Genomic DNA, 16,502 nt, shown 5'->3' with positions numbered 1-16,502 from the left:
TTCTCAGTCAACACATTAATGCTATACTCAAAATTGTCTACAGACTTTACATCAATCAGCAAACTTCCTGCATTAATAGATAAAGTCACTACACTACCACTCTTCATCGTTTTAAACGCATTACTAATATAACTCTCTATCCCGATAAATAAAGGTTCCTCAAAATTAAACACGTACTCATTAAACTGCTCTGCTAAAAGATTCACTTCAAACATCAAATTAATATTTGTTTTTGATTTTAAACGAATCCCTTCTTTGCCAATACTTAAACTCACCATCTTCATATTGTAAAACAGAAGATCAAACACAGCTTTCAAATCACCTGCATATTTTGTTCTTGCTATAAATATTTTTTAATAATTAAATTGAATTTATTTAAGTCAAAAAAACTTAAATGGACTTTTTAATTATTATTTTTCTAATAATTATTTTTTTAACTATTATTTTAAAATTATTATTTTTTAATTATTATATTATTATTATTTTTTAATTACTATTTTTTAATTATTATTTTTGCAATGTTTTTAAAATGTCAGTTTTTAAAACATAAACGAAATTTTTTCATCTCATGCGCCAGAATCTGTATGCTGAAAAAGGCTGGCTTAAGTATGAAAAAGGTACCCGTGCGCCAGAACCCGCATTTTTCTACTACTTGCCTTATAACGTTAATTGATAAACCCCGACTCTTACCCGCACTTCTACTCCAAACGTATGTTAAGCCTAATACTTGCCACAAGTGTAGATGGGATTTCTCAAAGAAGCTGCCTTTTCTTATACTGAAGGTTCTTTTGCAGCGCTTAACTGGACACCTCCAAATGACTTGATCGATTGATCTATTATGTACTTGTTGTGTGCAGGGCATGTTACATACACTACAATTCAAACTTTCAGCGAGTAAACCATAAGTTCTGCACCAACGAATTGTAGCATCTAAATTGAATTCTGTCAAGGAAAGAGAGTCAAAATCGTTAATTGTTGGTCTGTGAAGGGCCATCATATTTATGTAAACGAATTTACGAGAAATCTATTTATGAAAAATTCCTTTGTATACAACAGGCACGATGAAAATAAATTTTTACGATGAAAATAAGTTATTACGAGGGAGTTAGCTAAAAGTATGTGAAAAAATGATCAACAGTTTAAAATATAAATATTTTTAATATAAACAATTTAATACTATCAAATTTATTTTAGTATATAACAAATAACAGAATTTTTCAACTTCTTTGATAAAAATTTCAAAAGATATTTTAGACAACAAAGTAATAATCCCAGTCAAAGCAAATTTGCGTGATAATTGAAATATGAATGAATTCTCAAATCGTTCCATAATTGGATTCTTTGTTATATATAAAAACCAGGTTGCTGGTACTTTAAAATGATAACTTTTAAAATAGAAAAAGTCACTTTTCAAGATGGCGAATATTAGGGATTTGTCGTATATTTTTGTACTTTCAACTTCAGATTAGAGCACTTTCCGTTGATTTTGAGACCAATGTTTTTATACGATTCTTAATCAGCATAAAATTCTCTATCAGAATCAATAATAAAAAAAAAAGGGGGGGGGGTGCGGAAGTCGAGTAGCTTCTAAACCTTTTCAATGAATTTCGGTTCTAAAATCATTAATGGCTTTCAATCGAAAAATCGATCGAAGTTTTTTCGGTTCTAAATACATCTATGAAATTTCGATCGAAAATTCGATCGAAGTTTTTTCGGTTCTAAATACATCTATGAAATTTTGATCGAAAATTCGATCGAAGTTTTTTCGGTTCTAAATACATCTATGAAATTTCGATCGAAAATTCGATCGAAGTTTTTTCGGTTCTAAATACATCTATTAAATTTTAATCGAAAATTCGATCGAAGTTTTTTCGGTTCTTAATACATTTATGACATTTCGATTGAAAATTCGATTGAAATTATTTCGGTTCTAACTTTTTTCGTGAATATTTTCAGTTGTGTAATAAATTTCTCATATTCGGTTCTAAATTGAAATTTAGGATTCGGTTGAATCATAGGACGCCGCGGAAATTATGATATTACAACTAAGAAAGATAAACCAGGGTAGGGGTAGGTAGGGGTTGGTGGGTAGGGTGGGGGTGTAAAAGTAAAATAGCACCTATATATATAACGATATTAGAATCCATTGGTTTTAAACTAAGGGCTATAGTGTCTGATGGAGCAAGCCCAAATATAAAATTTATTAATATTCATAAACCGGAAGACTGCAGCAATATAGTATATGGAGTAGTTCACTAAACATAGAACCACTGCGCTCTAGGTAGCTACAAAACTTCTTGACATTTCGTTTTATTTGTTACCTCTCAAGTTATACATGTACTAAAGTATTTAAGTAAATAATCTCAAATTCTTTTCACCATCCGCGTTATTTCCTAAAATATTAAGAATCCCTTGCTAGATAAAGTTAAGCTTAAAACTTGGTTCTATTGCTATTATCTTTAAATCTTTAACAAGTAAAAGGAAGTTGATATGACTGGTTATGCAAGCCCAAAAATTTTGGACGAATCCGACTGACTTTAAGAGAATTGAACTTCTATTGTTTAAAACAAAAACTTTTTAAGAATGTGCAACTAGCATGGTTTTCAAAAAAACATTAAAGTTGCGCATCCATCTCTAATACTTCCACGATTAAAGACATCTTAAGCTGCTTATTCCAAAAGACGTCTTGTTAAGATGTTTTACGTATGTCTTAAACTAGTTATTCTAAAAGAAATCTTAAACTGGTTATTCCGAAAGACGTCTTAAACTGGTTATTCAGAAAGACGTCTTATTAAGATGTCTTAAGGACGTCTTAAACTTGTTGTGCCGACAGACTTCTTGTTAAGATGTCTTACGGATGTCTTAAACTGATTATACCGAAAGACGTCTCATTAAGATGTCTTAAGGACGCCTTAAACTTGTTGTTCCGACAGACTTCTTGTTAAGCTGTCTTAAGGATGTCTTAAACTGGTTGTCGGAAGATGTCTTAATGGGGTGTTGAAAAGCCGTCTTAAACACGTCTTTAACTAGTTGTAGACGTCTAGACGAGTTAAAGATAAGTAACATACGTCTTAAAGTCGTCTTATGTTGGTGGGTTATTGTGTACTTCAAATTTTTTTTCACATTTTTAATTACATGCAGTATAATGTAGTTATCAAATATATTTTAGCTTCTAGTCTAAAAAAAACACAACAATTTAGAATTAAGAAAACAAATTATAAATTACCTTTTTTACTCATGATAACTGCCAAAGTGCATGTGCATGTGCAAAAAAGTTGAAACACGATCAATATCAATAATGCATCAAATAAGTTACTTTACTACACCTTTTCAAGATGTAATTGAGAACTTGAAAGTTGTAATTAAGAAAAGTAAGATGTAGTTGAGAAATACAACATGTAATTAAGAAATTTTAAAATGTAATTGAGAAACCAACATGTAAATAAGAAATCGCAATATGTAATATGAAAAACAAAAGTTGTAATTAAGAAATTGTAATATGTAAATGAGAATGCATTATTGGTAATTGCGAATTCACAATATGAGCTTAAAGGTTATTATAAAAAAATCTTCTTGTACATGCATTTTAATAAGTTAATAATACCAAGTTTAGCATTTGTATGCACCAGCAATACAGTTATGGAATTGAAAGATCGTTGTGTTATTTGTCAATACACTATGAACAGAAAGTCTGTTATTAAATTGAATCCGTGCAAGCATTTATTTCACCAAATTTATTTACATTCACTTCTGGAACAACCAGAGCCACCTTGTCCAATTTTTAGACACAAAATACATACAACTGAACAAGTTGAAAAAAAACATTTTTTATTTTCATCAAATGATAGAAGATTTATTGAATGTGCTGAGCGAAATGACAATTGGGTGACTCTGGCGCAAAATTTCGGTGTCAAAAATAAGACAACATACAATTGGCAGCATTTAATTACAACTTTCATCTTTTAAATTATATCTTACGTTACTTAATTACAACTTTCAAATTCTCAATTACATCTTGAAAAGGTGTAGTCACCGCAATAAGTTATACTCATTACAGTTTTACAAGTAAACTCGTACTTCGGCAGAAAAAAATTTCTTCTCCATTGCCAAACTACGAGTATACTTGAATTGCTTTTTTTTTTGTCAGTTATATTCATAATAAAAAATACTATAGAGTTATTTCAAATTAAAAGTATTTTTTTTATTGAAACGTTGATATCTAGCCTTGGCAATAAGAATGAAACCATGCAAAACAGCCTCGGCAAAAATTAATCATTGTAGACATTATGGCTCGGCAAAGAAATAACGCATAGTTTAAAACAGCTCAGCATGAATGGAATAGATTACAACTTAAAATTAGCAGAAATACTAAAAAAGAATCATCATTTTTAGATATTGCCGAGCTTGTGTCTCAAAAAGTAGAAGGTGGTTGAAGAAAATTGTCCCTTCCTACGATTTCACACACAAGAGTAATCAGCTTTTAAAGGCTTATCATTTAAAGTGCAAGAGCCTCATCAAATCTTTAAAAAGATTATCTGCTGATAAAAAAAAAAAGATTTTATACAGCATAGCAGAGTTCTATTTGCGGGGAAATATCAGACTTTCCCTGAGTCACTAAAGAGTCATTTTTTCTTCTTGAACTCGGTAATATTTTTTACATCTGACTGCGAATCAATCCATTTTACAAACTACACTCCCCTTTTATATAATTTTAAAAACGGGTCATTTTAACACACTGAATACATTAAGACCGTACACGCTTAACAACTACGCACAATAAAATCCCACACACATTTAGCACTTTAAATACTTTAAAACCTACACACACGCTAATTGCATCTTGAAGACGTTATTCACGATACCCTCCCCCGATTAAAGCTGAGACTTCGGTTTTAATCAACTATCTATTATCTCGTCTTCCATGATGCAATTGATTTTTTGTCTAGCATCCAACTTTGCCAGTCTCATTGCTCTTTTCAAAGTATTCTCTTCTGCTCTGGTTTCCATATTCTCGTCCGATTCGATTCCGCTTTCTGCCTCACAATCCATTTCCAAGTCACACCCCAACTGTATTGGTCGTTCAATTACATAACCATTCCCAGTCGTATTTTAAAGCCATGAATAACTCCATCTTTCCCTTTCATGTTGCTTTCAATTCGTCCAATGTTGAGAAGTGACTCAGCGTCGCTGTCCAATTTGGTTACGCTGCTATGCCATTTGTGCAGCTGGAAACAAGCTTCCATTAAGATTTGCGTTGATACATTTTTAAACCTGATAAGTTCTTTCTTCCGTTTCTCCACCTGCCTGTATATGATCGACATAAGTATCTTCTTCCAGAGCAAGCACCGTTTTTGGATAAATGTCCTTGTATTTTGATATATGCTTTTTAATGGTAGCACCAAAAATGTAAGGGCTTGAACTTGAACCAAAAATCACCCTTGTAAACCGTAACTCCGTAAATTTCATTTTCCTTAAGTCCTTATACCAAATTAAGCGTTGTGCGTCTCTATCCATTTTGTGTATTCGAATTTGTAGAAACGCCTTCTTCACATCAGCTAAGACGCAGAGTTTATTTATCCGATGGTCCCACTTCTAGATAATCGTTTAATGAAGGTGATTGAGGGTCTTTCCTAGCTGAACAATCATAAACAATTCTTATTTTCGTTGACTCGGTATTTTCTTTGATTACCACTTGTTGAGGAACGTAGTGAATAATTTCTCCCGTAGGTTTTTCTGGTGCCATTTCCAATACCCTATCATTGATCTGTTCCATCATTATATCATTATATTGTTCTAGTTTTTTAAGTTTTTTCAATCGAGTTGTAACACTTCCCAATCTTTTAAGAGCCAGATTTCTGTTGTTTGGGAGTTTAACAACACCCTTTTCCCACGGCATTCTGGTTTCATAATAACCTTCGTCGGTTTGATGCAGTTTTTCGCTGAAGTCTTGGTGGAACATTGGCTCGCTGTTTGTGTCTGATAATCCAAGTAGGGGAGAACGGGGTGAGATGGGACAAAAAAATTGCTTGCGTGCTGCGCTTTAATTTTTCCACAAAAACCATACAAATCGGATTAAAACTATAGGCCAATGAATTGTCATGTTAAATTATTGCAAAACTCATTATTTAACCATCAAATTAAGTTCAAGCGCTTGGTTTTTTAAAGTGACACTGTTTGTCCCATGTCACCCCATGTTAGGGTGAAATGGGACAATGGTTGGGTAAAATGGGACAAAAATAGAAACAAATAGTTTTAAGCATTATTTTATTGTTTATTCTACTCCTTATAAAACATAACAATACACAAAATTTATTTATGTTTAACAAAAATAAAATACCATTCTAAATGCATTTGTAACTTTGTTCAACAGGTTCCTTGATGTTTAAATTGAGTCAAAATTACGTTGATGTCTGAGGGGGTAACTTTTTTTCTTTTCCTTATCTTTATCTTCTTTTTTTCTTTTACATTCTGATTACAGTACATTTTTTGTTGGTGTGTCAGTCAATACCAGAGACCTAGAACATTTTTCTTTTTGCACTTATTCTCTTTGCCACCCTTTCACCAGTTTTTGGAAATGGCCTTATATCTTCTGCTGTCCAATGGTAGGCAGAAGTGCTGATTTGCTGTTTCTTTTCATTAATAACTTCAGATACAATACACAGTGATGTGGGGATTGTTTGTTTGTTGGAATTGTCATTTGCTGGAATTGGTCAATCAGATACATAAGAACATAAAAAGTCAACATCACTGAAAACATATGGATAGTACGGGAAAATGCCAGCTGCTTTAAAACCATTTTGAATGTTTTGGGAAGTAAAGGCTCTCGTATAGGCTTTTTCTAAATTTTCAGAAATGTCATATATCGTCATATGAGTATTTGGATGTGCCTTTAACCATGAATCACATGCGGAATTATAAAATTTTTTTAATGACCCAAATACTGATCAGTCAAATGGTTGGAGTTTGTGGCTGCAATGGGGTGGCAATGTCAAGAGCACAACATTGCTTTCCTTAGCTTTATCCATCAGTTCAATCAATTTATGAGTTTTGCGGTTGTCCATTATTAAAAGTAATGGATGATCCTTGCAAGAATGTCCATACTCCACAAAATGATCAAACCATTTAAAAAAAACTTCTGCATTTATCCATCCACTAGGATTAGCATCATCTTTTGTACCTGTTGGTGCACCTTTAAGCATATGGCTACGAAAGTGGACACGAGGAAATATCAAAAACGGTGGAATAAAACTTCCAAGGGCATTAATGCAACCCTCCATTGTAACTAGGGTTCCCCTTTCAGCAGAAGTTACCTGTCCTACTTGCTTTACTCCTTTACCATCAATCTTTTTCACTGGCTTATGAACAGTTGTCAGACCTGTTTCATCAATATTGTAAATGCAATCAGCAGAAAAGTTATAGCGCTTCTGCACACTGTCAAGGTTTTTAAAGAAAGTATCTACATTTGTGCGATTGAAACTAGTTGTTCGACTGAGGCTGGTAGCTTCTGGCGTACGAATAGATAATTTTGTACGATTTAAGAATAAATAAAACCATTCAGTTTCAGCTGTTTCTCTCTTTTTCCAGTTTTCTGGTATTTTAGTGTCATTTTTAATTGCATATTGATATGCAAGTTGCTTTGTTTCTCTAACATCAAGTCCATAATGCATATTAGATGCTTGACAAAGATATATTGAAAGTTTATCTTCTTGTGTCTTATTAAAAATATATTTATGTTGTTCATCAAAGTATAAGTTACTGTAAGAAGTTTCTTTATTAAACTTTACTTTCCACTGTAAACTTGATTTTGAAATTGTATACTCTTGTATTTTAGAACTTTATTTAAACTGAATTTAAAATACAAAAATGATTGGCATTAAAACAATTCTATGAAAGATGTCTTCAGGACAAAGTAACAAAGAAATACAATATAATAATTATTATTTTCTATGATAAAAAACACTTTAGCATAAAGTAAACATTGAAATCTTATCATAAACATAAACATAATTTTCTGTTGACTTGCTTTTTTACAAAATTATTGATTATAAAAGTTAAAGTACAGTAAATTAAAAAAATGATAAAATTGAAGTGTCCTATTTCACCCCAATTCTCCTGTCCCAAGTCACCCCATCACTAGTAGGTGTGAGAAAACCTTTATTTTATATAGTTCTCGTAGCCATATGCTGATCATATTTCTTCAGTAGCTAAATAAAACAATAGTGAATAATTAAAAACCATAAACATAAAAATATATGCAAACAACACATAAATATTTAATATTAATGATGTCTTCCAAATCCAGGAAAATTGTTAGATTTTTACATATTCACAAATAATCCGAAAAAAAAATACTTCTGAAACTTAAAAAACACAATAATATAAAGAAGCTATTGCAAACTTATAACATATATAAAAAACTTTTGCTTTATTAAATTTTTCACTGAGATATTGCCAAGTCCCATCACACCCCATGTCCCATCTCACCCCGTTCTCCCCTACTTCTAAACTACACATTTGCTCGAACTCATCACAACCTATATTCAATTAGAAAGTTTTCTAGAACTTAATTGTGCTCGTCTCCCAGAAAGAGTCCATCCCAACATAAATGCTTACCACTTCTAGCCATGATTTATTTGTAATAAATTCCGCCATTATATTGTTTGAATGCAGTGTTTCGATGCTCATAGGACCTTGACTGCACGTTTGTGTTATTTTTATCGCTCTTTGTTTGTTCGTCGCTTGGGTTAAAAGCTCAACGGATTCCTTTCAATATATTTTTGAAACTTTTCGACAAGTTGCTCATGTTCCCATTCTTCCTATCCATCATCGTTTTGTGTGAGTATTTCACGAACTAATCCAAGTTTATCCATTAATGAATACACGGATGATTGAGCCGTTTGCTGTTTGTGCATAGTTTTTAATGTTCGTACAGTTCTCGCAAGGTTATTGTCAAAGTCGTGATCTTCTTTGATCTTGTGCGTGCTGTGTATAGCGGTCAATCTTCCAAATCTTTAATCAATGCTTTGTGAACCCAAATATCTTTTCCGTGAGTTTCATGTAGTTTGCGTTTACCTTCATCGTATCCCTCCAATGAATGTGGTAAACCAAGTATGTCCTCTCTGGGCTATCCTTCGACGAGTTCCAGTAAGTAGTTGAATTTGCTGATGTTTGATATGTTTGAGTTGTCAACTTCTACCGTGAATTGATTCCAAAATCGTAACCAGTCTTTATAATCGCCATTAAGTTTTGTGACTGTATACTTTTGAAGCTTGACGGATTGTTGAGTAGCTTCGTTTTCGTTTCCAAAAGATTTACCCAATTTTTCTTTCATTTTTAGTTTCTTTAGATACCATTCTTCTTCTCTTTGAAGTTTTCTCAATGAGGCTTGTTCTGTTTCTTTTTGAATCGTTAACTGCTGTTCCATGATATGTTTTTTATACTCGAATTTTCTAACACATTCGTTTTTGTTTATCGAATTCAGTTAATCGACCATTTTGTTTTTAATTTCAATTACTGCCTCTACTTCCATTACTGGTTTCGAAAGCCATTCTTCTACCGAATCGATGTTTTCGCCGTCGTCAAGCATTTTTCTGGTCAGCTCATCCTTTCTCATTTCAAATCTTCCCAATAAATTTGTTATTTTGTCCAGCGCCAAGATTATGCTTGATTTGCCGCCATTAATCGTCTTGCGTTTTATGCTTTTAATGTTTATTCTTATCATGCTGATTTCTCTCTGGTAAGCTTGCTCTTGGTCCATTCTTTACTAACTCGTAGGTTTCGTTCGCCTTGAAGAGCAGAAGTTTTTGCTTGACCAAAGACAAAAAAGAAAGATGCGAGTTGGTGGAATAGATTGAATTATATATACACTTTACGATATATGTATAAATAAGAACTTTTTTATATATATTTAATATCATAAATATCATATCAATACTAAATTTATGTATATATTTATATATATATATACATATACATATATATATATATATATATATATATATATATATATATATATATATATATATATATATATATATATATATATATATATATATATATATATATATATATATATATATATATGTTTAGTTTCTTTTTTTGATAATGTTTTACCTATATTATATTACTTTTAACAATCTTTTATTATTTTTATATTACTTATATTATAATATATGTAATAATAATATATAATATATATATATATATATAATACATATGTATTATATATATTTATATATAAAATACATATGTATTATATATATATATATATATATGTTTATATATATATATATACATTTATATATATATATATATATATATATATATATATATATATATATATATATATATATATATATATATATATATATATATATATATATATATATATATATATTAGTGATGTGCCACTACTATAAAAAGCCGATTCTGGCTCATCAGCATTCTACAGATGGTTGCAAAATGTAATAAAATACTTGTTTTTTGTGAATAGTTGTTTTTTTTTAATATTTCTTGAAGTTATAATTATAGCGGAATGTTGATATTTGTTGACTTACCTTTTTTTATATATATCATGTAGTTGAGTTATAATAATTTAAATGATGAAATTTTGTAGTGTCCAATGGCTAAGGTGTGAATACCGTCTTGTAAGATGAATCTTTTGTCATCGTTAGGACTGAGTGCGACTTTGTTAATTTCTTCAGTATAAACATCGTGAAGATGGGATCGGATAACATTCATGGTTGCGAGCTTTTCTTTCTTGTTCATTAAGCAGTCGTAGTAATTTTGATGAGTGATGTGATTTTTAACAACGCAATTCTGAATTCCTTTGCATTTTTTTCGTTCTTCTTCAAGTATTTTGTAAGAGTAGAGTTTCGGTCTCAAGCCAACAAACTCTTTAATTTCTTTTCCTCCAGCCTCGTCTTTAAACATGCCAAAAACCTTATTGTTTTTTTCAACTTTGAATCCAAATTTTTCAATGGCAGGATGGTCATTAAGAAAGGTGCTCGTGTCAAATTTGCTTTCAACATCTGCAGCAATGTCTTGATAAAAATCTTCTGTTTCGATTTCGTAAAAGAGCGAGTCAGTGTCTGTCATGAGTAATTTTGCTTTATCGCCGTATTTAGGTTTCATGTAGTCGTAGTGATATTCATACATGAGAGTCTTGCTCAAATCGAGGATGCTCACTCCCAAGAAAATAGGTTTGTCGTAAAGGACATTTGTTTTTTCCATGTGAATCGCGATTAAGTTTTCATCAAAAATGGTGTTTCGTTTATATCGAGGACATTTAGATAATTTTAGAGCTTCTTTTTTGGTGGTAACAAGTCTAACATCAACTCGTTTTAAAATATTCTCCATGGTTTTTCCAAAGACAGAGTTGTTCATGAGTTTAAAAAATTCTTGTTCAGATTTGTTATTAGTTTTTGCTTTTTCAGTGGTGTTGAAGTCAATGTAGTCTTTCATAAAAGGTTCTTCTATAAAGGTGATACCACGATGAATTTTAGTAGTAATCAAACCCAATCGTTCATAAAGTTTTAGGTTTTCATGATGAACGACGTATTTTTCTTTGTTGTTTAAATTAGGAACTAACTTTTCTACTTTTGCAATGGTTAATTTTTCAGGAGCTAAAGGGTAGTCATTGTGTAAATCGTGAAGATGTTCAGGATAGTCTAAATCGACTTCGAGAATGCATGGCATTAATTTCCAATTTAAAAGTTCCTCTTCAGTCATCCATCTAAATCCTCTAATGGGAAGAGGTTTAGTCATGGCATAACCATAAAGGTTATTTGCATCTAAATATTGAAGGAATTTTGATGGTTCTGAAGGATTGTAATCTTCACCCATGTATGTGTTGTTTGCAGTTCCATATCTATTAGAGATCATGGAGATGCCTCCTCGTACTCCTTTTTGAATCATGTTGAGCATATCAGGATCGCTTAGAAGCTCTATTTTAGCATTAGATTTCTTTAACATAGCGTCCCAAGCCAAATCGGGTGAGGTGTAGTACCAAGCAGGGTCAAGACCGTAATGTTTCATGCAATCATCTCTAAAAGTTTCAAAGACATCAGACAATAGCAACACGTCTGTAACGTTGTACAAATCATGATAATCTCTGAACGTTTTACATTTAAATTCACTCCAAACTTTTTTAGTATGCTCGTATTCTTCGTCGCTTATACCCTCATTGAAAAGTTTTGAGAAAAACGCTTCTTTTGGTGGTAATTGCGTTTCTTGAAATTTATCGAATGAGTCTACCCAATCGTAAGGGTAAACACCTTTTTTACAAAGTAAATTAAATTTTTCTTTTTCATAATATTTTGCAAGGTTTTTAAACTGTATTGGTTTTAAATTTTTAGACAAAGTATCCAATTTAGAGGAGAGGAATTTAAAACTGTCGATGAATCTCAACTCAATTTTTTTATCTTTTAGTTTTCCATCTTTCCCAATGTACTCTCCCACTTTGATTTTTTTCGAGAAGCTGATGTATTTTTCTTCATTGTTGGGTATGCAATTAATCTTACCACCTAATTTCTTGATAAACAAATGAGTGTCATAACCAGACAAATTGTGAAAAACGATAGGAACGAATTTTGGAATTTTGTATTTTTTATTGCATTCGTTGTGAGCTGCTCCTCGATATTTTCCAGTAAAATGACAGTGATCGCGCACTTTATTTCCGTTGAGAATTTTTTTTTCGCAAATGTGGCAAACTGTTGCGTATTTGAAATTAATTTTATCCTCTTTCGTCAAAACCATCTTTTTTTTCTCGATTCTCCCAAAGACTTTTTTTATTGCTTTTTCCAAGCTGTCGACAAAATATTCTCCAATGTCGTCATTCTCGCTTTCAGACGTTAGGTCCTCTGTTATAAATGGTTTCATCAAAACATTTGATGAAATAGGAAAAAGAGCTTGGGATATGCTTTTGATATTGTTTGGTGTAAGACTTGTCTGGATCTTGCTTGCACGAGTCTATCGGTTTGATAAAACTTTCAAAATCAGCATATACGATAAACGGAACCCTCATAGTCTTGTTGTAGTTTTCAAACTGAAGGATTGTTCCTTTTTTAGGAAGATCGATTCTCATTGGAGTGTTGTTAGAGCAATCTTCTAGATGTTTTTGAAGCTTTTCTTCTTGATCATAATCTTGAAAACATCTTCTGCAAAAATGTCTCTTGTGTTGCTTTTTCGTTGCTGAAGAACCAGCAAACCGACTAAAATTTTTAATGAGACAATAATGACCAATGTATTCGCTTTTAATATACAGCAAATCAACGCAATGCTTTCGATCATGAAATTTGGATATTTGCATAGGATAAGGTATTTCATATTCATATCCAAAGACGTTGATGCTAATAGTTGGATTATCCTTTTCAAACTCTTCGGTTTTATGGTAATCCACAGGAAATGTTACTCTACTCCAATTGAGCTCTTCAGATTTTTTAATCAAGTCTTCATCAATTCTTTCATTGTTTTTATTTTTCAGATTAAGAGCTCTGGTGACTGACCATTTGAAGCATTGATCGTCATCGTTTTTAATGTTGATGATCGCCTTTTTGTCTTTCAGCTCTTTAGACAACTCAGTGTAGGATCCACCGCTGAGAGGTACATAATCGATAAAGTTAATATCCATTCTTAAAATATTAGACATGGTGCAATTAGATCCTAAAGCATTGTATTTTACACTACTTTCCAAGACTTTTTCCTCCATTTCACCCATGAGCGTTCTTACATCTGTAAGTTCTAGAATAATCTCCGAGTTGGATGAGAAGCTTGCTTCATGAGTTGTTTCTTCACCAGTGATGATACTTATACTATTCATTTCACACGTTAGAATAATATTTACTCTAGTGTTTCTTTCTCCTTCCATGGTTTGAATGGTAGACTCTCTTAACAAATTAAAAAAGGTCGCAAGGTCTTGATATTGAGAAGAAGGTTCATAAGAAAATTGTCTCACAGTACGTTCTGCAGAATGTTCAGTCAACTTGAATTTTATTTTATAAGGTTTTGACACGGGTTGTTTATACACTGTTCTTAATACAAGTGATTTGATAGACTTTATCTTTTCATCGATTTGGTTCGCTGTTTCGTTTACGTTCTTCTAGACTATTTCAGGAACGTAGGGTTCTACCCATTCTTTAATATCATTAAACTTATTTGCAACATATGTCGTTACACTTTTTGCAACTGCCGTCAGACTTGAAAAAAATGAAGGTCTCTGTGGAATGACTGGTTTTGGTGTCATGACAGGCGATGAATCTGAAACAGGCTCATCAAGGATGTGATTCTGTCTTTGCAAATGAATTGGTTTCGGAGCAATAGGAGGTTTTACCAAAGCAGGTCTTGGTGGAATGATCACAGGTTTTGGAGCAAGTAACGGTCTTGCATCAGTCGTTCGTCTACGAGTAGCAGGCTGCAAGCCAGTTAAAAGATCCTCTTTTCTCATTTTATAATACCCTTTTATTTTTTGCTCTTTAGCAATTTCTTTTAATTCTTTCACCGTTTTGTTTTCCATTTTTTATAAAGCAAGATTTTTTTATTTATATCATTTTCAATTTTTTAAATTCAACAGATAAAAGAATTTAAAAAATCTCATACTTATATCCATTATCTACTTTTCCATTTCGACTTTCAAAGTACTGCCAGTTATGTCCCGTCTTTTTTTTAGATTCATAAGTAGACTTGTATTCTACCACCTCACCAGTATCAATATTAGTTATTCTTAAACCTAAAGGATTATTTCTAATTAAACCAAGTCTCGCATATTTAGGATCAAGTGGTTTCTTTTCTTTTTTCTCGTGTTTTCTAGGTCTTCCCACAGGTCTCACATCTTTTGAGTTTTCCAAAATTTCATCTTTACTAATTAGATTGTTTTCAACTGCAATCATCATGAGTGTAATTACATTGTCAGACGTTTTGGAAACACCATTTTCTTTTAGTAAATTTTTCAAAAGTTTTCTTGTGTATATCATTTTTTATTATACAAAGATTTTATTTAAATAAAATTCATTTTTTTCATTTCTGAGATCTGAAGAATCTTAAAGTTTTCATACACAATGTCTTTTGAACCGAGTAAATGATTTAAAATTGCACTTTTTAATTCTCCAGAAATCTTTTTTTTCTCCTCGAAATCACAGTCCAAACCAAGCACACACTTGTCAATCATTCTTAGCTTTTCTTTTTTAGCCAAATTTTTCCAAACACTGTGATAATCTTTGATTTTCTTTTCCATTCGTGAAAATTCTGTATCATCATTCCACACTAGTTGATAAAGCTTGTCTCTTTCTTCAATACTGTACTCTTTTGGAATATTAAAATTTCCGTTTTCAGTGACGAAGACAGAACCTTGAAATACACCTGTTTTTCCAAAAGCAAGAAGCTCAAGATGTCTTTTTTTAATCGTATCAGTCTCTTTCTTACTGCATTCTAGAAAAAACGGAAAAAACTTAAATGTTGTCATTTTTTATTCTTACTTCAAATGATTTAAATCCTTTCTCGGTCTACCCACAGGTCGTTCTTCTTTCACGTCTTTAATCCATTCGTTTTTATCAATCAAGTTGTTTTCAATTGCAAGCATCATTAAAGATATTTTGTTGTTTGATGTTTTTGAAATTCCGTTTTCTTTCAGTAATTTTTTCAAATCCTTTTTTGTATATCCCATTTTAAAATTAAAAAATATTATTTTGAATGAATTCAATAAACAACATTCATTCTGCTTCCATCTGATTTAAGTCTAAGCATCTTATCGGAAATGAGGACAGCAATGGCTTGAGTGTTTGCAGGAACGTTTGCGTTAAATGTGGCTTTTATTTGTACATCTACCACTGAAGTTTTCAACCTCTCTGCCTGCTTGCTTACATCAAAAACAAAAAGAGGACAAATGCTCTTATAATTTAATGCAGTCAAATTAGGCTGAGATATAATTTCGTTAGTTCCATAAACTTTATTGTCAAACTTAAAGGCATCTCTATAAGCTCTTGAGAATCTATTGTTATTAAAGTCTAAATTGTAATCAACAGCAGGATATCTTTCACTGTTTAAAGTGACATACATGTTTTTCAAGTCGCAGTGATTAAAGACTGAAGGATTCTCTAGCTGATTTCCAGATTTATTGGTTTAAAATCCAACAATGATATACCTTGGTCTTTCACTAGCAGATCTCGCGCTTAACCTCCAACTAAAGTTATTTGATACAGGAACAGCGATGGTGTCACATTGTCTAGATCTGAAAGCAAATGGTACATCTACCTTTGATTCAATGATTTTGTAAAGATTGTTACTAGTTGCGATAGAGGGTGTTACATGAGGTATAAACAAGGATAATTTGCTAAGATCTATTTTTCCTGCAGCTGCTGCTTCTGCTCTAAAAATAGCATCACTATCGCTCTTTCTCACAAGAGTAAGTGTATGCTTAAATCCATAGAGCACTTTATCGTAATCATCGCAAAATCCAAAAATGTGCTTTAAAGGGATGCAAAACAAAAACGATCCTTTTTCTTCACTTT

The 16,502-nt window shown here is 31.8% G+C and overlaps 1 protein-coding gene and 1 pseudogene across 1 annotated transcript; both read right to left on the bottom strand.

The window, feature by feature from the left end:
• Positions 1-6,382: 6,382 nt before the first annotated feature.
• Positions 6,383-7,667, bottom strand: LOC149885328 (uncharacterized; annotated as a pseudogene).
• A 2,917-nt stretch (positions 7,668-10,584) lies between these two features.
• On the bottom strand, positions 10,585-14,443 carry LOC149885327 (uncharacterized). The gene is made up of 5 exons (XM_090094666.1): positions 14,228-14,443; positions 13,594-13,981; positions 12,945-13,449; positions 11,591-12,112; positions 10,585-11,326 (listed from the first exon to the last, which is right to left on the bottom strand). The coding sequence occupies exons 1-5, from the start codon at positions 14,441-14,443 to the stop codon at positions 10,585-10,587; spliced, it is 2,373 nt and encodes a 790-aa protein (XP_089950792.1).
• Positions 14,444-16,502: the final 2,059 nt, after the last annotated feature.

The sequence above is a fragment of the Hydra viridissima genome, unplaced genomic scaffold (genome assembly GCF_058129835.1).
Source record: "Hydra viridissima isolate aposymbiotic clone 2 unplaced genomic scaffold, HvirCarnegie_v1 scaffold_8, whole genome shotgun sequence".
Taxonomy (NCBI): domain Eukaryota; kingdom Metazoa; phylum Cnidaria; class Hydrozoa; order Anthoathecata; family Hydridae; genus Hydra; species Hydra viridissima.
This window is presented reverse-complemented; position numbering and strand designations above follow the sequence as displayed.